The 24,548-nt window shown below is 43.5% G+C and overlaps 1 protein-coding gene across 8 annotated transcripts in view; it reads right to left on the reverse strand.

Annotated features, from left to right (window-relative positions):
* Window positions 1-13,726: 13,726 nt before the first annotated feature.
* Window positions 13,727-24,548, reverse strand: part of Snx31 (sorting nexin 31) — a 78,600-nt gene continuing 67,778 nt past the window's right edge. For 5 of the 8 annotated variants that reach the window (XM_045144245.1, XM_045144246.1, XM_045144243.1 and 2 more), the window contains 3 exons: window positions 21,363-21,440; window positions 17,895-17,951; window positions 13,745-13,864 (listed from right to left, as the gene is read on the reverse strand). In XM_045144245.1, coding sequence (XP_045000180.1) covers window positions 13,769-13,864; window positions 17,895-17,951; window positions 21,363-21,440 — 231 coding nt within the window. In that variant the 3' untranslated portion in view covers window positions 13,745-13,768. Of the gene's footprint in view, window positions 13,865-17,894; window positions 17,952-21,362; window positions 21,441-24,548 lie in introns of all 8 variants that reach the window. The other 3 variants (XM_045144244.1, XM_045144241.1, XM_045144242.1) reach the window with 2 other exon arrangements.

Consider the following 24,548-nt stretch of genomic DNA (forward strand, 5'->3'; position numbering starts at 1 on the left):
TTGTACATCTGGCTTTATGTGGATATTGGGGAACTGAACTCAGGCCATTAGGCTTTGCAAGCAAACACCTTTAACTGCTGAGCTATCTCTCCAACCCACACGCAGAGAGGTGTTTTTAAGACACAGAGTACCTGCAAAGTAAAAGCTAGTTATTTTTGAGCTTTGTGTCCATGTTCTATTGTACATTTTGTTTCTTTGTAGAACTACAGAATGACCACGAGAGGGAGATATATTCCTGAAAAGTGTAGTTTCCACAGGTCTCTCAGACCAGGCTAGCATGAAACAGATGTTTGAGACAACACCCTGACTTCTCAGCCATAACCACTAACCATTGAATGAGTAAGCCACTGAATATGAGGCAGTAGCATCTATCTGTCTACACTAGAGTTGGACTCATTTTAGTCCCTGTAGTGGTTTGATTCAGGGGTCCCCCATAAACTTAGGTGTTCGGAATGCTAGGTTCCCAGCTGATGGAGATTTGGGAATTAACACCTTCCAGGAGGTGGCGCATTGTTGGGGGTGGGCTTATAGGTGTTATAGCCAGTTTCCCCTTGCCAGTGTTTGGCACGCTTTCCTGTTGCTATTGTCCACCTTATGTGGGCCAGGGGGTGATGTTCACCCTCTGCTTGTGCCATCCTTTTTCCTGCCATCATGGAGCTTCCCCCTTGAGCCTGGAAGCCAAAATAAACCTCTTTTTCCCACTCTTGGTCGGGTGATTTCTGCCAGCAATGCGAACCTGACTGCAACAGTAAAGTGGTACCATTAACCATTAAGCAAATAAGCCACTGAATATGAGAAAGTAGCATCTATCTGCCTATACTACAGTTGGACTCATTTTAGTCCCCAAATAGTTTACAGCATTTAACTGCAGGAGAAAAGTGGCATGTGCCAGCCATCATCTTTGCAAAGCTGAGGAAGGTTTTGTGGATTTTTTTGACTTCTCTTTGAAGCAGGGTCTTACTTGAGCCCAGGCTGACCTGAAACTCACTCTGTAGCCCAGGCTTGCCTCAAACTCATGGCGATCCTTGTACATCAGCCTCTTGAGTGAGGTGGGCACCAGCTTGCCCAGATCATGAGGTAGAATTTGAAGCCTAAGAGAATAATATTTTTCCTCTAGGAACCAGTATAACTAGAAAGTGCTTAGATAAAACTCTTAAAATGGGAGCTCTCTCTCTCTTTGTTAACTGCAAACATCTTAGATCTTGAATTTTTGGAGTTACCAAGATAACACCTGGAAGCCTGGCTCCTTGCTGCCACACTCACTTAGTTTTTCTTTCATGTATCCACACATGCTAGAACCACATAGGAATTCACATACAGAAGAAACCATGCATTTGACAGGAGTATACTGTCTAGCCTCAATCAACCTTCCCTCCCCAAAACTAAAACAATGGGCCTCTAGTAAAGAAATATCCTTTTGGGGCTGGAGGGATGGCTTAGCAGTTAAGGCGTTTGCCTGCAAAGCCAAAGAACCCAGGTTTGATTCCCCAGGATCCACATTAGCCAGATGCACAAGGGGGTGCATGCATCTGGAGTTGGTTTGCAGTGGCTGGAGGCCCTGACGTGACCATTCTCTCTCTCTCTCTCTCTCTCCCCCTCTTTCTCTGTAAAATAAGTGAAATAAAATAAAAATAAAAAAGAAATATCTTTTTCAAAGGTTTAAGTAAATGTGTAGATCCTTTGAAGGTGAATTGTGAAATGTTGGGCTTACTTAGTTGGTCAAAACCATGGTGGCTATTGTAGGATAACAGAGTTTTGCATGGATGTCACTTGACACACTCATGCCAGTCATTCAGGGAGTGATGGTTTAGAAGGCAGTGTTGGAGGATCAATTAAAAGTAATAAACCAGGGGGCTAGAGAGATGGCTTAGTGGTTAAGTGCTTGCCTGTGAAACATAAGGACCCCGGTTCGAGGCTCGATTCCCCAGGACCCACGTTAACCAGATGCACAAGAGGGCGCACATATCTGGAGTTCGTTAGCAGTGGCTGGAAGCCCTGGTGCGCCCATTCTCTCTCTCTCTCTCTCTCTCTCTCTCTGTGTCTCTTTCTGTCTCTGTCACACTCAAATAAATAAATAAAAATGAACAACAACAACAAAAAATTTTTAAGTAATAAACCAGGGCTGGAGAGCTTGCTTAGCAGTTAAGATGCTTTCCTATGAAGTCTAAGGACCCAGATTTGATTCCCCAGTATCCATGTAAAGCATGATGCACAAGGTAGTATATGCATCTGGAGTTTGTTCCTTACAGTGGCTAGAGGCCCTACAAGCACCCATTTTTTTTTCCTCTCTGTCTCATAAATAAATAAAAGGGGGCAGGAGGAATGGCTTAGCAGTTAAGGCATTTGCCTGCAAAGCTAAAGGACCCAGGTTCAATTCCCCAGGACCCATGTTAGCCAGATGCACAAAGGGGCACACATGTCTGGAGTTTGTTTGCAGTGGCTAGAGGCCCTGGTACACCCATTCTCTCACTCTCTCCCCCCCTTTCTCTGTCAAATAAATACACAAATAAAAAATGAAACAAAAAATAAAATAAAATAAAAGACTAATTGAGAGGGGAGGGCATATGATGGAAGGTGGATTTGTGAGGGAGAAGTGGGGAAAGGGAGGGAATTATCATAGTTTATTGTCTGGAAGTGTGGGAGTTGTCAAAATAAAAAGAACAAATAAATATATATAAGGGCTGGAGAGATGGCTGGCAGTTAAGGCATTTGCCTGCAAAACCAAGGAACCTCAGTTCAATTCTCCAGGTCTCATGTAAGCCAGATGCACAAGGTGGCACATGTGTCTGGAGTTTGTTTACAGTGGCTGTGGGCCCTGACACACCCATTCTCCCCTCCCCCAAATAATAAATAAATAAATATTTGAAAATAAAGAAAAGAAAAAAATACTTTACAAAAACAAAAAAATATTTTTTAAAAAAAAGAAAGAATGGTGTCCTCATGTTTGGTCATTTGTCTGTTCTTCAAAGATGCCCAGAGCCTGGTTTGGTGATACATACCTATAATCCCAACACTTGGGAGGCTGAGGCAGGAGAATCATGAGCTTGAAGGCAGCCTAGGCTACATACTGAGATGCTGTCTCAAATAAAACTAATAACAGCCAGGCGTGGTGGCGCACGCCTTTAATCCCAGCACTCAGGAGGCAGAGGTAGGAGGATCACCGTGAGTTCAAGACCACCCTGAAACTACAGAGTTAATTCCAGGTCAGCCTGGACCAGAGTGAGACCCTACCTCAAAAAACCAAAAAAAAAAAAAAAAACAACTAATAACAAAGGGACTGGGAAGATTGCTCAGTGGTTAAGTGTGCTTGCCACTTGACCACAAGGGCTTCTTCTCGGACTGGAGGCTGCCAAGTTTGACTCTCTAGAAACCACATAAAAAGCTGGGTGTGGTCACGTATATCTGTCACCCCAGTGGAGGATGGAGACCAGAGAATTGCTGGGGCTCACTGACAGACGGCACCTCTGGGATGAGGGACAGACCCTTCCTCAAGTTAATATGCCAAGGAGCGTTAAGAGAAGGACACCCGGTGTTCTGTGTCCGTGCATGGGCATGGGTCATGTGCATCTGCACACACGTGTGTATACACCACACATCACACTCAAAATTAATCAAATGACAGTCGCAACAAAGGAACCATGTTTCAGAAACTCTGAATGCCAATAGGCTTGTGAACTTTCTGGTAAGTAGGCAAAGAAGGGCAAAAGAAGGTAATATCAGAAAAACTTCCAGCCCAGATAACTCTTGTCTTTTCTGCACTGTTTTCAGACCCTCGGGTGTCTTTTCAAGCCCCTTAATCATGAACTTCCTTAGAAATCCTGCTAATCTGGGACTAGTTAATGGGCACAGAAAAAAAAAAAAAAAAAAAGCTCAAGATTCATACTGGCCCCCAAAGCCTGGGAGTGTCTGCTCAAGCAGTAGAAGATTCCAGTCATCTGTGTTGTAAAAGGGTTGACTCCAACACTGGCCTGGAGCTTAGCTCACCCCAGAGACTAGAACTGAATTGAAAAAATGGGCTAAGAGGGATCTCAATGCTCACCTTAACCTCGAAACACATTCTGGGTGACATTCAGACAGAAGCAAACGCATCTTCCTCCCGTCAGACCTCGGCTCTCTGCTCCTCCTGTAGTACCTGCTCTTTCATACTCACCTTTACAAAACCATGATGTCAATGTCAAGGGAAAGCCCGAGGCCATTCGACTAGCTTTGAGGCTAGGGCCATGCTCAGACAGGCATTCTCGCAAATAGAATTGGATTAATACATCTTTTGAGCTTATAGTCCTGACCAGCAAGAAAGGAAGAGAACAAAGGAAGAGAAGAAAGGAAGCTTCTGACATTATATAGGGAGAAAAAAAAAGTTTGATAAGGAATTGCTTCTTAGCCCATACATTTGTTTTAAGGCAACCGGAATGAGGAGCGGTTCTTAACAATGATCACCAATGATATTTTTTGTTTTATTTTTTAATAAACTGAATTTTTTTCATTGCCTATCTACCTTTCAGCTCACAAAGAAAGATGAGTAAATTAGTGGAATGGCTGGAGAGATAGCTCAGTGATTAAGGTACATGTCTGCAAAGCCTAAGGACCCAGATTCTATTCCCCAGTATCCATATAAAGCCAGATGCATAAGATGGTGTGTCCATCTGCAGTTGATTTGCAGTGGCTAGAGACCCTGGCACACCATTCCTTCTCCCTCTCTCTCTGTCTGTCTCTCTCATAAAATAAATAAATAGAAAAAAACATTTAGTGATAGTACACACTATTAAATCCCAGCACTTGGGAGGCAGAGGTAGGAGGATTGCTGAGTTCATGAGTTTGACACCAGTCTGAGACTACATAGTGAATTCCTGGTCTGCCTGGGCTAGAGCAAGACCCTACCTCAGAAAAAAAGAAAGAAAGAAAGAAAATTTTAAAAAGAAATCAGTGGATGGCTGGAAGATGGCTTAGTGGTTAAGGCAGTTGCCTGCAAAGCCAAATGATCCTGGTTCAATTCTCCAGGACCCATGTAAGTCAAATGCACAAGGAGGCATGTCTGGAGTTTATTTGCAGTGGCTGGAGGCCCTGGTGTGCCCATTCTCTCTCTCTCTCTCTCTCTCTCTCTCTCTCTCTCTCTCTCTGTCTTAAATAAATAAATAGCCAGGCACAGTGGCCCATGCCTTTTATCCCAGCATTTGGGAGGCAGAGGTAGTAGGATCGACATGAGTTCGAGTCCACCCTGAGACTACATAGTGAATTCCAGGTCAGCCTGAGCTACAGTGAGACCCTACCTTGAAAAACCAAAAATAAATAAAATAGTAAACAGATTAAGACTGTTGTATTTCTGTTTGTTTAATTTTGCTAATGATCTAACAGAGCTTTGAAGTATCTAGCAGTGGGACAAGAAGGGGTCTTTTGTTTCTTTCCTTAGTTGTATGTGTTTATTTTGTCAGTTAAATTCAAATAACATTGAAAATTTTACTCAAAAATCCCTGATATATTATTTCTTTATTTTACTAAGTAGAAACTTTGTATGGACACATCAAGTGTTGGTACCATCATTTCCCTCCTCCCTGCCCCCACTCCACTGAGGGCCCTTCTTAGTGGGATTGCTGGTATTCACCACGGGGTTGTGGATTAGGAGTTGTGAGAACAGCAGTCAGTCACTGTGTGTGTGTGTGTGTGTGTGTGTGTGTATGGGGGGGCGGTGTCTCTAGATATTCCCTCCTACCCTGTGCCTCTTTTAATCTTTCTACCCTCTCTTCTGCAAAATTCCCAAGCCTTGGCGGGTGAGTTTTAAGTCTACTTTAGTGTTAAGCTCTCAGCAGCTTCTGGATTTCTGCTTTGGTGTCGTGTACATATATATATAATTTTTATTTATTTATTTGACAAAGAAAGAGGGAGAGAGAGAGGGAGGGAGAATGGGCGCCCCAGGGCCTCCAGCCACTGCAAACCAACTCCAGACACATGCATCCCCTTGTGCATCTGGCTAATGTGGATCCTGGGGAATCGAACCTGGGTCCTTTGGCTTTGCAGGCAAGCACCTTAATCGCTAAGCCATCCCTCAAGACCTGGTGTGTTTTGAATATCCTCAGTGTCTATCTTCATTAGGATTTCTGTACAGTGAATTCACGCTTACGATCTCCTGAGCCTACCTCTGATGCATCCTCAGACTTCATGCCATCTCTTCATTTATACAAAAAGAGAACGGGGAAGATAAGAAAAAAATGGGGATAGAGGACATTTGTGGGGCTGGGGAGATGCTCTGGGGGTAAAGTGCTTGATGAGCAAACGAGGGTCTGAGTTTGGAACACCAGCACCCATATAAAATGTTGAGGTATTTGGGGGGGATTGTACACACCTGAGATCCCAGGGCCTATTTGGTGCCTAATTGACATATGAGCATCCAGAAAGTGCATTATTCCACCAGTTACTGTGAAGTGTATCTAAGAATCAAATCAATTGTTTCCATGTGGCTTTCACAGCTTTTTTTTTTTTTTTTTTTTTTTTTTTTTTTTGGTTTTTCAAGGTAGGGTCTCACTCTAGCTCAGGCTGACCTGGAATTCACTATGTAGTCTCAGGGTGGTCTTGAACGCACAGCAATCCTCCTACCTCTGCCTCCCGAGTGCTGGGATTAAAGGCATGTGCCACCACGCCCGGCTTTCACAGCATTTTAAAAACATTTTTATATATTTATTTATGAGATGGAGAAAGAGAATAGGCATGCAAGGACCTCTAGTCACTGCAAACGGTCTCCAGACACATGTGCCACCTTGTGCATCTGGCTTATGTGGTACTGGGGAATCAAACCTGGGTCCTTTTGGCTTGGCAGGCAAGCGCCTTTAACCGCTCAGCCATCTCTCTAGCCCCTCACAGCATACATAAGAGGCTTAATAGTTGCCATATTTTTTTTTTACTCATCCTGTTTTTTCTGTGGAGAAATGAAGTTCTGAAATTGGCTGGGCCTGACTGCAGTAACTCTCACCATCTCCTTTGCACACTAGACCTCATTCCAAAAGGAGCTCCCCCCAAATCCTGCTTGGGAATAGGAGTTCACCCTTCAGTCTCAGTTGGCTGCTCCAGGGCCCTCATCCAGATTACTGCTGCAACCCGGAACCCATCAACATGCTCCTGTGGACAGACGGAAAACCCATTAGGAAGTACAGCCAACTCTGTGTTCCCACATTTCTGAGAAAGAAGAAACCACATTCAGCTTAATGCGGGAAGAGCAGAAAACTCACTCGGGCCAACACTGCTCAATCAACCAAAGGCTAACCTCTTCCAAGACATCTCACAGCAAAGCCCATTTGGAAAACCGAGGACTCTGCACCACAGGGAAGCCCCGAAGAGCCCGGCCCACCAACAGCATCATGCACCTTTCTAGAGCTCTGGTTTTTCTCAACTGGAGAATTATTATACAAATGACTTACTTCATGAGAATACCATGGTTACCAATTAAAAAGCAACTTACAGGCTAAGTATGATCATGCCTCAATAAAATGGAGGGCACAAACAGGACTTGAAAGTCATCTTGAAGGGACTAAGTGGTGAGTCATATCTTTTTTTTGAGAGACAGAGAGAGAAAGAATGGGGCATGCCTGGGCCTCCAGCCACTGCAAATGAACTCCAGATGCATGCTCCACCTTGTGCATCTGGCTTACACGGGTCCTGGGGAGTTGAACCGAGGTCCTTTGTCTTTGCAGGCAAACAGCTTAACCGCTAAGCCATCTCTCCAGCCCTGAGTCAGATCTTTTTCAAAATATTTTTGGGCTGGAAAGATGGCTTAGCGGTTAAGCTCTTGCCTGTGAAGCCTAAGGACCCCGGTTCGAGGCTCGGTTCCCCAGGTCCCATGTTAGCCAGATGCACAAGGGGGCGCACGCGTCTGGAGTTCGTTTGCAGAGGCTGGAGGCCCTGGCGCACCCATTCTCTCTCTCTCCCTCTATCTGTCTTTGTCTCTGTGTCTGTCACTCTCAAATAAATAAATTTAAAAAAAATTAAAAATATATATAATAAAATATATATATATTTTTTTAATTATGAGAGAGGAGGAATGAAGGAGAGAGAGAATGGGCATGGAAAACAAACTCCAGATGCACGCACTACATTATGCACCTGGCCTTACATAGACACTGGGGAATTGATCCTGGACCAGTAGGCTTTGCAAGCAAGTGCCCTTTACTGAGCCATCTCCAAGCCCAGTCATATATATATATATATATATATATATATATATATATATATATATATATTTTTTTTTTTTTTTTTTTTTTTTTTTTTTGGTAAGCTAACTCAGCATGTCTTGTTTCTTGTGAGACATTTTTCTTGGCTCACTGATGACAAACACAAAACCACCCACTTCATCTTCCACAGTCACTGTCTCTACTCACCCGGTCATCACCGAACGTGTCCCATATGCAGCAAAGGGTTATAACTAAAAACACTTAGGAGGGCTGGAGAGATGGCTTAGCGGTTAAGCGCTTGCCTGTGAAGCCTAAGGACCCCGGTTCGAGGCTCGGTTCCCCAGGTCCCATGTTAGCCAGATGCACAAGGGGGCGCACGCGTCTGGAGTTCGTTTGCAGAGGCTGGAGGCCCTGGCGCACCCATTCTCTCTCTCTCCCTCTATCTGTCTTTGTCTCTGTGTCTGTCACTCTCAAATAAATAAATTTAAAAAAAATTAAAAATATATATAATAAAATATATATATATTTTTTTAATTATGAGAGAGGAGGAATGAAGGAGAGAGAGAATGGGCATGGAAAACAAACTCCAGATGCACGCACTACATTATGCACCTGGCCTTACATAGACACTGGGGAATTGATCCTGGACCAGTAGGCTTTGCAAGCAAGTGCCCTTTACTGAGCCATCTCCAAGCCCAGTCATATATATATATATATATATATATATATTTTTTTTTTTGGTAAGCTAACTCAGCATGTCTTGTTTCTTGTGAGACATTTTTCTTGGCTCACTGATGACAAACACAAAACCACCCACTTCATCTTCCACAGTCACTGTCTCTACTCACCCGGTCATCACCGAACGTGTCCCATATGCAGCAAAGGGTTATAACTAAAAACACTTAGGAGGGCTGGAGAGATGGCTTAGCGGTTAAGCGCTTGCCTGTGAAGCCTAAGGACCCCGGTTTGAGGCTCGGTTCCCCAGGTCCCACGTTAGCCAGATGCACAAGGGGGCACATGCGTCTGGAGTTCGTTTGCAGAGGCTGGAGGCCCTGGTGCGCCCATTCTCTCTCTCTCCCTCTATCTGTCTTTCTCTCTGTGTCTGTCGCTCTCAAATAAAAAAAATAAATAAAAATAAAAATAAAAAAAATAAAAACACTTAGAAAAGTCACCTTTGCTACTTCTGTGTTTTTTCTTTTGTTTTGTAGTTTAGGACCTTTTTGGTTACCATCTTCCACCAAAGTTTGCAACCTATTTGGCTTTCTGCAATCAAGATCATTTAAGCCCTTTTATAATTTACTTTGAAGGTGATTCAACTCATTTCTAACTGGAATTCTTAACATGAAACTTGCTTAGATGCCACATGGGGATATGGGTACTCTGTAGGCTCACCACACAAGACATGGTTCGAGACCCAGCTCTGTGGACAATGCCTGTGCCCGCTTTCCCTCATAGGTGCCAAGTGGCCCCAAAACAAGGCTGGTCACAGTTAAGCAGCTCTCTCTTTTTCACGATGCTTTGTGAAAATTTCAAGGTCAAGGATGTTTATGTGGGGACAAATTGCTGATGCCAGCTATTCTGAAATGTAGACAGTAGTGAAAGCACATGCCTGACTTGTTTCTAGAAGTGATGTTGGAGAAGGTAGGGCATATCAGGAGAAAATATGGCTGCTCCAGTCCTTCATGTAAAAGAGCCTAATATGCAGGAAACCTATATACCCCCTCCACAATCTTGAAATCTCACTATCTTATATGTAATACAATTACTGTGACACTGTGTTTTTTAAGTAAGTGATGATGAGGAAAACAAAATTTGCACATGCTGGGGTTGGAGAGATGGCTTAGTGGTTAAGCGCTTGCCTGTGAAGCCTGAGGACCCCGGTTCAAGGCTCGATTCCCCAGGACCCACGTTAGCCAGATGCACAAGGGGGCACACGCGTCTGGAGTTCTTTTGCAGTGACTAGAAGCCCTGGCGCGCCCATTCTCTCCCTCTCTTCCTCCCTCCCTCTCTCTCTGCCTCCTTCTCTGCCTGTTGCTGTCAAATAAATAAATAAAGATAAGCAAAAAAAAAAAAATTTAAAAAAAATTTGCACATGCTCAGAACAGATGCAACCACTGTGGCTCATTTTCCATCCACAGTTGGTGGAATCCATGGATGCAGAATCCACAGATAGAGAGGCAAGCTGAACAGAGGAGAGGAGGCACAAGGCACAGGCTGGCCCACTTCCAGAGCCACACCCCATAAGAGATGCCTCAGCAGGTGAAAGCACTTGCCGAGCAAAAATGAAGACCCGAGTTTGGATCCCCAGCACCCACATGAAAAGGTGGCACGTGCCTGTCATTTTGAGGAGGAAATAAGAGGATTCCCAAGGCTGGCTGGTTAGTGTACTAGCCAAACTGGCATGCTCCAGGTTCATCAAAAAGCTGTCTCAAGGGCTGGAGAGGTATCTTAGGGGTTAAGGTGTTTGCCTGTGAACCCAGAGGACCCAGGTTCAATTCTCCAGGGCCCACGTAAGCCAGATGCACATGGGGGTGCACACATCTGGAGTTCATTTGCAGTGGCTGGAAGCCCTGGCATGCTCATTCTCTCTCTCTCGCTTGCCCTGTCTCTCTATCTCTGATTGAAAGTAAATAAATAAAGTTTAAAAAACTAAAACAAGTAAATAAATAAAGAAAAAATTATTTAAAAACCCTGTCTCAAAATAAAGTGAAGAGGGCTGGAGCGCTGGCTTAGTGGGTAAGATGCGTGCCTGCAAAGCCAGAGGGCACAGGTTTGATTCCCCAGGTCTCACCTCAGCCAGATGCACAAGGTGGCACATGCATCTGGAAGTTCATTTGCAGCAGCTAGAGGCCCTGGCACACCCATTCTCTCTCTCTGCCTGCCTTTCTATCTGCTGCTTTTTTTCTTTCTCTCTCTCTTTCTATGTATCTCAAATAAATTTAAAAAATGAAAAAAAAAAAAAGAGTGGAAAAAGAAGCCCAGTGTCAACCTCTGGACTCCATACACACGTACATACACACACACATGCACATCACACACACATACACAAGCACACACAAAGAGAAGTGACTTGAGGTTGCAAATAGTGGCCTACCTTTTGAAGGCTGTGCTCTGTTTTCTCTAGTGCTGAAGTAGCTTGTGGTGAGGAGGGACAGTGTGGTTTGAGTCTTGTTTTGTTTTATGAGACAGGGCATTGCTTTGTAGCTGAGCCTACCCTTGAACTTGTGATCCTTTTCCCTTAGCCTCCCAAGTGCTCTGCTTATGGACGTGCACTTCCACACTCAGCCTTAACCTAAAGCTCTACCTGCAGAAAACATCTCTGCTTGCTTCCTAAACACCATGCTTACGTTCCAAGCTGGGGTTTTTTCCATTCCCTAACCCCCACATCTCTGCTCTTGCTTCAAAGTCTCTTCTCCTTGGAGCTTTCCTGATGGCTCCCAATTTCCTTTGACATACAAGTCTGTTCTGTCCTTTCAACAACAACTACAAGCTGGTATTACTTACTTTCATATGGCAAGTTGAAATGCAAAGTAAACATTAAATGCCTTTTTTCAACCTACAAAGGCAGCAGTCCTACACAGCTCAGTCTATTACATTCATCTTCTCACTTAATACACATTCTCTATCTTCCTAGAGCCTAGGATGGCCCCTTCAACTGCGGGTTTCCTATTAAAAAAGAGAGAGAGAGAGAGAGAGAGAGGCCGAACGTGGTGGCGCACACCTTTAATCCCAGCACGTGGGAGGCAGAGGTAGGAGGATCACCATAGTGCAAGGCCACCCTGAGCCTCCACAGTGAATTTCAGGTCAGCCTGGGCTAGAGTGAGACCCTACCTCGAAAAACCCAAAAAAAGAGAGAGAGAGAGATTGATCCTGACTCTGTGTGTGTATGTGTGTGTGTTATTTTTATTTATTGTTTGTTTATTTATGAAAGAGAGGGAGAGAGGGAGGGAGGGAGAATGGGCATGCCAGAGCCTCTAGCCACTGCAAACTAACTCCAGACGCGTGCATCTGATTTACATGGGTTCTGGGGAATTGAACCTGGGTCATCAGGCTTCACACCTTAACTGCTAAGGCCTCTCTCCAGCCCCCACCTTCCTTTTTCATCAGAAAATTTTCACAATCCATTAATACAGTCACCAGGAATGATTTGGGATTGTGATTTCCTCTGCAAAGATGCCTAAGTACAGCCCAAAATATTAATACAAATCTTTAAGGTAACAAGAGTTATGATTACAGGCTGATTTATAAATTTATAAAAACTGATTTATAAATATGATAGAATTTTAATAGATTCTACATTTTTTAAAAACCCACAGAAATTTCATCAGTAAATTTTATGTTCAATAGATTTCACATTTATTTTATTGTTAGTTATACAATTAAGAAAGGAACATGAGGCTGGGCGTGGTGGCGCACGCCTTTAATCCCAGCACTCGGGAGGCAGAGGTAGGAGGATCGCCGAGAGTTCAAGGCCACCCTGAGACTACATAGTGAATTCTAAGTCAGCCTGGGCCAGAGTAATCCCCTACCTCGGAAAAAAAAAAAACAAGAAAGGAACATGAGAATATTATGCTGTTCTCTATTTACGTAATCTAGATCCTTCTATCCCTTTATTGTGGTCTAAATTCCATACATATTACATTAATTGCCATATTAACTGAAATGAGATAAGGAAAAATCCTATGAACAAACACACATTTTTAAAGCTAAGAAAGAGACTAATAAGGCAGTTGATGTTAGTATAGGGCCTTATTGCTTTCCAAAATAAATATATCCAGTAAATACATCCAAATTAGCAGGATGATTATTGAATAGAGTTTAGTATTCTAAGGGTAGAGTACAGCTAACTACCCAGTGGAGCATCCTGGACCCGGGCAGCCTGGTACTCTGATTGTGGTTTTGTCTCACGGTGCTGGGGATGGAAGCCAGCGTCTTACACCCGCCAGGCAAGGGCTCCACCACTGAGCTGCATCCCAGGCCCTTCCGCCTGGGACTTTGAGCTCCTCCATGTTGCTTAGAAGCAAATCAGCATCTCGCCATCTGCCTGCCCTAGCTCACTGAAAGGTCACAGAAGTCTGGACTACTTGTCCAACAATTCCTCTTCCTAGTCACAGCCTTCTTTTCTTTAGCTGACAAATTATGTCTTCAGAATGTGACCCCTATGTGCTCACATGACTTTTTTAAGCTTTCTATTCCCATAGCATCAGAGCCTATGAAAGAGTTCATGAAGCAAGGTAGACACCTAAGGAGCTACTCAATTGGAATTTGCCAATAAATTCTATAGCTTTAATTCCTCTCCTCTATTCTTTTTTTTTTTTTTTTTTCTCACCCTAGCCCAGACTGACCTGGAACTCACTCTACAGCCCCAGGCTGGCTTTGAACTAATGGCCATTCTCTTACCTCAGCCTTCCCTCTATCCTTTATCCCTGAAATCCATACAGAGTTCCACAGTATATGGTCTAAAGAAGATAATCTACCTCTGTGTCAGAAAAAGTGAGACAATATCAAGAAACTCCCTGATGGTAAGAAACCCACCTCCATCCCCCCCCCCCCCCCAGCTGTTGAACTATCGTAAGACATCCTGAGAGGGCATTTTCAAAGGTGAGATGTCTTCAGAGGTCTTCCTCCGTTATGGTCCCAAAAATGCAGTCACCTTCAGCTCTTTTGATCTCGCTTTTTCTTCGTAGAAACATAGAATAGTTTTTCTGCTGGGAAATAAAGAGGTCAGAAGTGTAAATGAGAAGAAGAAATTCCCAAAGAAGCCTGGCTAGCCCTCATAGTGCCGGAAAGATTTATTTCTTAATAACTGCAGGCTGTGTTTGGAATCTGGCTCAGCTATGCGACCATGGACAAATGACTTTTCTGTGATTCAGGCCCTAGGCTATGAACAAATAATAATTATTATACCTGGTTTGTCACAAGGATTGATGGAATGACACCATTGGCCCTCTATATCCATAGGGTCTCTATACATGAATTCAACCAATCATGGACAGAAAATATTTTGTTTAATTGCATTTGTGCCGAGATTGGTGGACCATACCTGTAATCCCTACTAGGGAGGCTGTGGAGATGGATGACAGGTTCGAGACCTGCTTGTGCTACAGAGTGAGTTCAAGGCCAGCTTTGATAATTTAGGTAGACCCTGTCTCAAAATAAAAAGTAAAGAGTACTCAGAATATAGCTCAGTGATAGAGCACCTGGTTAGTGGGCATGAAGCCCTGGGTTCAATATCTATTACTGCCAAAAAGTAAATCTGTACTGAACATGTACAGACATGTGTCCTTGTTACCTAAACAACTCAGTATAACTATTTCCATAGCATTTACATTGTATCAGGTCTTACAAGGAATCTAAAGATGATTTAAGGTATATGGGGAATATGCGTAGATTAAGGGCAAAGTTCTATGCATCTTACATAAGGGACAGGAGCATCCTAAGCATTCAGTATCCCTAGGCTTTGGGGGTATCCTCAGATACCAAGGAACAACTCCTTGTGGAGAGTCAAACTGTGCCTGGCTTGGCATGGACTCTGTATGAAGGTTGCTGACTACACCAGGGTTTGGTACACTCAGGTGCCAGGCCCGTTCCGTTACCCTTGCCCCGCTCCGAATGTGAGCAGGTTTGCCTGCCCCAGCACCTGCTGGAACTGCTGGGATCCTGCTCAAGATTTCTGATCCCAGGTTTGGAACCTAAGAATTTGACTTTCTAGCTAAGTTCTCAAGGGATGCTGTTGTGGCTAGTCCTGGAACCACACTTGGAGAAGCAGCATTCAAGGATGATGGTTCCAACTCTGGTTGTATATTGGGATCCACATGGAGAGCTGTTAAAAGTTTTGTTGTTCAGGGCTGGAGAGGTGGCTCACTGGTTGAGACACTTGCTTGCAAAGCCTAACAACCTGGGTTCGATTCCCTACTACCCACATAAAACCAGGTGCACAAAGTGGCTCATATATCTGAAGTTCATTTGCAATGGTGCGCCCAGTGTTTCTCTCCTTGCAAATAAATAAATAAATTTTTAAAGCTCTGTTGCCCAGGCTCCTCAAACCTATGAAATCAGACTTTTTTATTTATTAATATTTTTATTTTATTTATTTATGTGCAAACAGAAAGAGAGGAGAGAGTATGGGTATTCCAGGGCCTCTTGCTGCTGCAAAATACTCCACACACATGCACCACTTTGTGCATCTGCCTTTATATGACTACTAGAGAATTGAACCTGGGCCATCAGGCTTTGCAAGCAAGTACCTTTAACCATGGAGTCATCTCCCTATCCCCTCATTAGTTTTTTTTTTTTTTTTTTATTTGAGAGCGACAGACAGAGAGAAAGAGGCAGATAAATAGACAGAGAATGGGCACGCCAGGGCTTCTAGCCACTGCAAAGGACCTCCAGACACGTGTGCCCCTTGTGCATCTGGCTAACGTGGGTCCTGGGGAATCAAGCCTCAAACCGCGGTCCTTAGGCTTGACAGGCAAGCGCTTAACCACTAAGCCATCTTTCCAGCCCTCCTCATTAGTTTTTTTTAATTTTTTTAATTCTTTTGTTTATTTTTATTTATTTATTTGAGAGTTACAGAGACAGAGAGAGAGAGAGAATGGGCATGCCAGGGCTTCCAGCCACTGCAAACGAACTCCAGACTCGTGTGCCCCCTTGTGCATCTGGCTAACGTGGGTCCTGGAGAATCGAGCCTTGAACCGGGGTCCTTAGGCTTCACAGGCAAGCGCTTAACTGCTAAGCCATCTCTCCAGCCCTCATTAGTTTTTTAGAGTGCCCTGGCAAAATAATTCCAACACAGTCAAGGCTGAGCACCAAGGCACTGGCTGTCAGTATGTGGCAGGAATGGATGAACTTAAATGCTGGGGAAATCATCACCTGTAGTTTGCAGATAAAGAAATCAAAGCTTGATGGGTTATGTCTCTCTGAGGTGCTTGTCACAGGCTGATTTTCCAGGCCCCCAGCCATACTGCACCAGCCTGGCCTTGGGAGGGGGGAGGTGGCTTCAGGCTGTTCAGAAGCACCCCAGTAGTTCCTGACACACACTTAGGGTTTGGGTCTGTCTGAAGATACATATTCTGGAAGTGTGAAGTTCCTATTTCCTGCCTCTGATCTAACCCAGCCAGAAAGGCTTTTATGAAAGAGAGGGCTTTGCCTCGATATCGCTTTGTTCTCGGAACTCATCCACTGAAGAAAAGCATTTTTAAAATATTTATTTCATTTTGCTTATTTGCAAGCAGTGAGAATGAATGAGGGCACCAGGGCCTCCAGCCTCTGCAATGAACTCCAGACATGTGTACCACTTTGTGCATCTGGCTTTATATGGGTATTGGGGAATTGAACCTGGATTGTGAGGCTTTGTAGGCAAGTGCCTTAACTGTTGAGCCATGTCACCAGCCTGAAGAAAAGCATTATATATAAATATATATATATATATATATATATATATATATCTAAGTATGTGTTTGTATATGATATATATATGTCAGACAGCTGCTGAATTAATAGTAAATCCCAAGCAATGCTACTTAGAGGTGGCCTTTACTTCATTTACCTGCACAAGACTGAACATAGAAAGGAGGAATTAGCAGGGTAATAATCAAGGGTACAGTACTGGGGTAGAAGTTTCCTCCCACTGTTGATTACTATTCAACTTTGGGCAAGTCACTTGACCTCTCTGTGCCCTAGTTTCCCGCAGACTGTGGAGAGATCCAATGCATCAGTTCACACAGTCATGCTAACAACAGGGCCTAGTGAATAGCTAGTGCTTAACAGTGCTGTCTATTGTGGGTGGAGTGGCTCTCACAGGCTCCCGTGTTTAAACACTTGCTTCCCAGCTGGTGGCGCTGTTTGGGAAGGTAGAGTCTCTAGGAGATAGAGCTTTGTTGGAGGAAGTCACTGGTGGGGGGAGGGGTGAACCTTGAGGCTTTATAGCCCCACTTCCGGTTCACCCTCTGCTTCCTAACTATGGATGTGATGTGACCAGCCCACCTCTCATCCCTGTTGCGATGCCTTCTTCCCCACCATAATGGACTATACTTCCTGAAATTGTAAAAAAAAAAAAAAAAAAAAAAACAAACCCCGGGCTGGAGAGATGGCTTAGCGGTTAAGCGCTTGCCTGTGAAGCCTAAGGACCCTGGTTCGAGGCTCGGTTCCCCAGGTCCCACGTTAGCCAGATGCACAAGGGGGCGCACGTGTCTGGAGTTCGTTTGCAGAGGCTGGAAGCCCTGGCGCGCCCATTCTCTCTCTCTCCCTCTATCTGTCTTTCTCTCTGTGTCTGTCGCTCTCAAATTAATTAATTAATTAATTTAAAAAAAAACCCTTCCTTCCTTAAACTGCCTCTTGTCATAGCTGATCACATCAACAAGTAAAGTAATACATCTATGATGATTTTCTTTCTGTAGAACAGAACCAAATACCAAAAAATAAAGCTGAAAATCAACTTAAAAGTGGTTTATACACCATAGAAAATTCAATGAGATTAAAAACACATAGCTGTACTACAGTCAAATAACTTAGAAAGAGGATTTGGAAGAAAATCACTAAGGAATTTTGTGTCTCTCCTAAATCTTGGGATGTGAAGATCTGTTCACCTCCCCTCTCGCCCCCCAGTGCCAACAGCCATCTAATTAGGCCACTCTGCACTAAAGGAACGTCTAGCTTGTCTTTGAAGGACATCTTTGGTTAAAGGGAGGGGGCATTTACCAGTCATAATGCATCAATCATGCCATTCTACTTACGGACCTGGCTAGGTGGAACGAGGTGTTTTTTAATTCTGCCTTGTTCTGGAACTTCAATCTGCTGAATAGACGAGCAAAACGTCAGCCCAGCCCAGAGGAAGCCAGCGCACACATAATCTCCTTAATGAGCACATCCCCCCCCCAACGGTAATCCTCTTAATGGTCCCCAAACTGCCACACCTGTCTGTCATCTGCTCCCTTTCTTTGGCCAGAAACCGAGCCTCCAAAAAAGGCAAAAACGAAGGGAAGCTTGGCATTTACCTCTGGTGGGCTGCCTATGGATTTTGTAATTTAACACAGCTTTTTAAAGGACTTCACACGTAATAAAACGTACTTCTAAATCCTGAGATAATCCAGGGAGCTCCAATCCATATGCTGAAACAAAGCCAAATGGGACTTTGAAGACTCAAAAGCACCATTAATCAAATGAAAAAATCAAAGCGAAGTTCAAGATACTTGACTATTCCCTCATGGATTTAAGGCAGAGCTGTTAGGGGCCCACAGGAAACAGATGGCACACTCCTAGATAGCTGAGGTTTTTGTTGTTGTTGTTTTATTGGTACTGTTGGAGATGACACTCAAGGCCTTGATATGCTAGGCATGCCCTAAGCCACTGAGCTATATCCCCAGCCCTTGATATTTTTTGAGAGAGGGCGCCCCTCTTTCACCCTGGCTGGCCTTGAACTCTATGGAGCCTGAGTGCTGAGATTATAAACATATGCCACCATGCCTGGTTCTGAGCATAGGTTGTTTTTTTTTAAAAATATTTATTTATTTACAAGGAGGAGAGGGTGGAGAGAGCGAGCCAGGTCCTCCAGCAACTGCAAACAAATAGGCTTTATATGGGTACTGGAAAATCGAACCCAGGTCATTAGGTTTTGCAGGCAGATGCCTTAACCGCTGAGCCATCTTTCCAACCCTCTAGGCAGGGTTTTATTTTATTTATTTATTTTTGTTCATTTTTTTTTAATTTACTTACTTGAGAGTGACAGAGAGAGAAAGAGGCAGAGAGAAAGAGAGAGAGAGAGAGAGAGAGAGAGAGAGAGAGAGAGAGAGAGAGAGAGAATGGGCGCGCCAGGTCTTCCAGCCACGGCAAATGAACTCCAGACGTGTGCGCCCCTTGTGCATCTGGCTAACGTGGGTCCTGGGGAATCGAGCCTTGAACCGGGGTCCTTAGGCTTCACAGGCAAGCACTTAACCGCTAAGCCATCTCTCCAGCCCTGAGCAGGGTTTTAAGAAGGAACTATTTAACTAGCATTAGATGGAAAGGAGGGAAGGATTAAAGCCTCCAAAAGCTGCAGTGAGGTTAGTGGAGGGGGTGGCCGCTAGAGGAATCCTTGAAACCACAGAGACCCTGCAGGAACAAAGCTGAAGAAATGAGAACCCAATTCCTTTCTTCACCCCATTCTGTGAGGCTGAAGTATACCTGCAAGTCTTCCCTCTCCTGGGCTAGATGAGATGTCCCCCAAACGGGCTTTTGCCTTACCACTGGGGTTCTCCCTGCTCACGCATCACAGAAACAGTTAGGAGCAGTTGCGGCTAGGTGAGGTGGTATGGTCCTGTGGCATCAGCACGGGGGGCGCTGAGGGTCATAGGAGCTCAAGCCAGCCTGGGCACACAGAGAATGTCTTCCTTGCCTTTTTTGTTTTGTTTTGTTTTTGTTTGTCAAGGTCCTGTTACCATCTTGCATTTATATGGCCGTGTGTGTATATGCTGTTACATACATGTGTGTATGCACATGCATGTATGTGTGCACATGTGTGTGTGCACCCGGAATTCACACATTAGGCTATTCTAGCTAGCCGGCTGTATCCACCTCTCCAATATTAAGGTCACACGCACACACTGCCTCACCCAGCCCTATACAGTTGTGGCTGGGAATTGAACTCACGTCCTCATGCTTGTATGGCAAACACTTTCCTGACAGAGCCCTTATTAAGGCCACTTTAAACCACAAAATGACTAGTTTACTGCCTTTGTAAGAAGGGTCTTCACTCAGTATGAACTCAAAGGGCTCCGGGTCCATTAGTCACCTACTGAGGTCCCGTCTCCCCAGGGCCGCCCTTTATAGAGAAAGATCCAGCACTAAACAGGACTGCCCCTGAAGGCATTTTCCAAGGGGAAGGGTCTCGATTATTCTTTCCAAGGACCAAAATAAATAGTGGAAATAAAGCTTGTTGAATATTTGGATAAAGCTATAAACGACTGTTGGCTAAGATAGTGATCTCGCTGTTAGTCGCTGCAGTAAATGGCAGGTTGCATCTTGGGAATGAGCACGGTTATTTTTCTTAAGAACATTAAATAGATCATTACCTTCTCCATTCTACTGAGCTAGATCGTTTGCGAGTCATTGTACAAGTATTTCCTGCGTCAAGTGGCTTACGTTTCATTCCTTCCCAGTTGAGGGCACTTTTCTCTTTTAACAGGCTACTTCAGTTAATTACTTTTCTCTTTCTTCCTTTATCCATATATAATAATCAAAGCCTGAGAGGGGCCATCCTGTCTAAGAGGCTGGATTTTATGACTCTTTTAAAAAGAGCCTCCTTCGTTGACTACTCTTTGGTACATTTTAAATTGCTCAGTCACCAGGAGGCAGTGAATTTATTTTCCCTGGAAAGGTATTTTCAGTTCCAGAAGGAAGAGAAATTAAGTACAAAGCACAATTATTTTCTTAGAAAAAAAAAAAAGCTGTAAAAATTAGTGTTAAACTAAAGATGCTTTCTACCTTCTTATAAAGGATTTACTTTAAATAAAAGCATTAAGGGAAGTTTCTAAACGTTTTCTCTTATATTTTTAAAGATCAATGTAATCTGCAAAAAAAAACAAATACTTCCCAAACACAAATGTCAATTAACATGTACTATCTTATTTGGGAAATGCTTATGTCATAATGATAGTAAAAAAGTCTAAAATCTTCGTAATTTTTTTTTCCATGATAGCTTGCTTACCAACCCTTTCAGTCAGTTACTAGCCCTTCATTGAATACACGTAGACCAGAAAAGTAAAATTCACTTTACATTGAGAAAAAAAAAAAATATTATTCCCGAGTTTATTTCACTCTCTGACTTCCCATTCAGTACACAGGAAGCTATCAAGAGGCAGGGAATCCTTCCTAGAAAAACACTCCAGAGCTCACTTAAGATCATCCCTGCTGTGTTAAAGATCCCCTTGAATTCCCCGTTTTATAACGCAGATTTTATGGTCAATCTGAAAGTCCCCACTGAGGGGAAGGGAGAAACAAAAACTGTACGAAATGGTTATAGAGTTCTCCGGAGTTGGGGGAGAAGGGGCATTCTCATCCCAGAAATGGCTTGAATTCTAAACAAAGACTTCCTCCCGCCAGGGCAACCTGACCATGGAGTCCCAGAGGTCACAGGAGCCCACTGTTGGGGGGTGGAGGGTGCTTCCTCCTGGAGAACCCCCGCCTGCAAGGCCCAGACTTGGGGGCTGGCAACCACAGAAGTGGACTTACCATTTCTGGGCTCTCAGCAGCTGCCTTAGCCATCTTCTCTGAGACCATCTTTTTCAAGCAGCTACTCAGCAGAAAAGCCTGCAAAGCCAAGACAGAAAGAAGCTCCCGCTCTTCCCTCTCTCATGCCACAGAGAACACTTTCAATCTACAGCAGGACGTTGTTAAAAACGCAGATTTCTTCTCTAGCTTTCAGAAACTTGCACAAAGTGCAATTAGCAAGCAAACCTCGTTTTTACCAACTACAACCAGATATTTTTACAATATATTTTAAAGACATGAAAAAAAAATGGCCAGAATCTCATTATTAACCTTTTGCTTCTTAAAAAATAAAATAAAATAAAATTTTCATCTAATATCTATTATGTTATAAGCAACGGATGTTTTATGAGCAATAAATAATATAGACTCATTATTATTATTATAATCAAATAAACTGATGAGGATGAATCTTCCATCTAATGATGTAATAATTACTGAGGGACCTATTACTAGGCATAAATAGTAACCTATTTGCTTTCATGGAATTTTAGAAATTGGTTGTCTTTATTTGCTTCTATTTTACCAGGAACTTTCTCCACTAACTTGCAAGGTGAATCAGTGTTTCTAACATCACTTGTGACTTCATCATCACTGTTATTGTCTCCACAGCCACACCTCTACTTATTGGACACAGAAGTGGGGGCCTCCTTTTCCCAAGATCTGGGCCCCATGTACCAAATGTTAATAATATTCCTTTGACTTCCCCAAGTGTTGGGTTCCCATTCCATCCTTTTCTTTTTTCTTTTCTTTCTTTTATAACTTTTTGAAAAGTATTCTTATTTATTTAATACAGAGAGAGAGAGAGAGAGAGAGAGAGAATGGGCACTCCAGGGCCTCTGGCCACTGTGAATGAACTCCAGACGCATATGCCACCTTGTGCATCTGGCTTATGTGGGAACTGGAGAATCAAACCTGGATCTTTAGGCTTCGCAGGCAAGCACCTTAATCACTCAGCAATCTCTCCAGCCCGCTCTTTTATAACTTTTTATTGACAATTTCTGCACATATAGACAATATAGCATGAACCCTTTCCCCCTCCTGAATCCCCTCCACTGAATCTTCTTTCCAATAGTCTCTCTTCTTTCTTTCCACCTTTCTTTCTTTCTTTCTTTCTTTCTTTCTTTCTTTCTTTCTTTCTTTCTTTCTTTATTTCTTTCTTTCTTTCTTTCTTATGTATGTATGTATGTATGTATGTATGTATGTATTTATGAGAGAGAGACAAGGAGGCAAATAGAGAGAGAAAGAGACTAGGCATGCCAGGACCTCTAGCCACTGTAAACAAACTCTAGACACATGCATCTCCATGGCTTACGTGGGTACTGGGGAATCGAACCTGGGTCCTTGGGCTTTGCAGGCAGGCATCATAACTGCTAAGCTATCTCTCCAGTCCTCTCTTCTATTTTGATGCATTATTTTTTCCCTCCTATCATGCAGGCCTTGTATAGGGAGCATCAGCCACTGTAAAGTCATGAATACAATGGCCACTTTGTATTCGGAAGGCAGTATTGCCAAGCCTTTTATTTACTTGTCCAGCTCTCATATCTTGTATTTGTAACTTACACAACATCAGACTGTGAAACAGTTAAAACAATTCTAACTCTGAGCTGATCCTGCTAATGCTTACTTGTGTTCCTCAAGATAGGGGATGATCCCATTTTCCTATGCCATGGGCACTAACACGTGAGCCAGGACTGCTGCAAAGCAAGTCTGCCTTGCTACATTTGCTTCTGTTCAAAAAGACACGAGGTGAGCCCCTGCCCTCATCTGTATTTGTAAGGCACACAAGTCACATCTGCCTTAAGCAGAAGTACCTTTTGGTGCACATAAATAGAACTCACACTCCAAAGGAAATAAGAACTTACTAGAAATCCTTTAAAGGATGTTTATTGCATCTCTCTGGGGTAGTTTAAACTCATTTGCTACTGTTTAGATTAAAAGACTAAAATAAAATTTAACTACACTCGGTACTCTGAGGAGAGGCGTGGAGGATGGTTTTGCTGCTCAAATCTCTCTGCCTCTCCAACTGACTCTCCATTCTGTCCCAACAAACCTTCTTACCACTTCCCTAAGGATCTTCCTATTTTAGGGGAGCCCAGGAACCACTGCTTTCCTCCAGGACTGTGGTTTAGTACTTTGTGTTTTCTAGAGGTGTGTATGAAGCATGTTATATGCACACACGTGCAGATGCCCACACCCCGGTGTATGCCTGTGGGGACCAGAGAGGACCGCTGGGTGTCCTTTCTCTTAAGGCCACAGGAGAAGGTCATGCGTTCTTCCCTCATCACTCACCGGTGTCCTTGAGTCAGAATCTCTTCCTCAGCCTCACTGTGTATCGGTGGCCCCCAGCAAGTCTGTGGTCTCTTTCCTTTATAGCATAGAGTGACAGACCTGCATGGCCATGCCCAGAGTTTTCACATGAGTTCTAGGGGATCGAACATGGCAGCCTCCAGGCCCACAGGCCCTCATGCTTAAGTGGCAAGTGCTGTTGACTGCTGGGCCATCTCCTCTCCCTAGATTTCATTTTCACTTTTAGGATTTCTCTCTAATTTTAGTTGCAAGCCTATGATTAGACATGCAACGTTAGCTACAATAGCCACTATTTGTTTTTTGTGGGTTTTTTTTTTTGTTTTTTTTTTTTTTTTGTTGGGTTTTTTTTTGTTGTTTTTTTTTTTTTTTTTTTTTTTTTTTGTCTGTTTGTTTGTTTTCTCTCTCTCTCCTAGAGGACCCTGATTTTGTTTAGGATGTTAAATGTCCAGCCCCAGGCAATGACTCATGCCCACTCTAAAGCCATCATGAGACCAGTTCTGCTTAGCTAAAGGCTTGATTTCCAGGCTCCTTTGCAGCTAGGAGGAGGTGTTAGCCCAGTTCTGACCATTGAGCTAAATGCAAAGTCTACTGGGAGATTTCTGGGCTGAAGTGTTAGGTTATCGGATAAGAAATAGCTTTTCATCTTTGTGGAAAAGTCAAGGGAATGACTTGAGTGCTAATCATCTATTTTAAGTATCCTGATTGAGATAATAAAAGTCTACATTGGGGCTGGGGAGATATCTCAGTGGTTAAAGTCACTAGCTTGCAAAGCCTGCCTGCCCAGGGTTCGATCCCCCAGGACCCACAAAAGCCAGATGTTCAAAGTGGCACATGCATCTG

This window comes from Jaculus jaculus, chromosome 2 (genome assembly GCF_020740685.1).
Source record: "Jaculus jaculus isolate mJacJac1 chromosome 2, mJacJac1.mat.Y.cur, whole genome shotgun sequence".
Taxonomy (NCBI): domain Eukaryota; kingdom Metazoa; phylum Chordata; class Mammalia; order Rodentia; family Dipodidae; genus Jaculus; species Jaculus jaculus.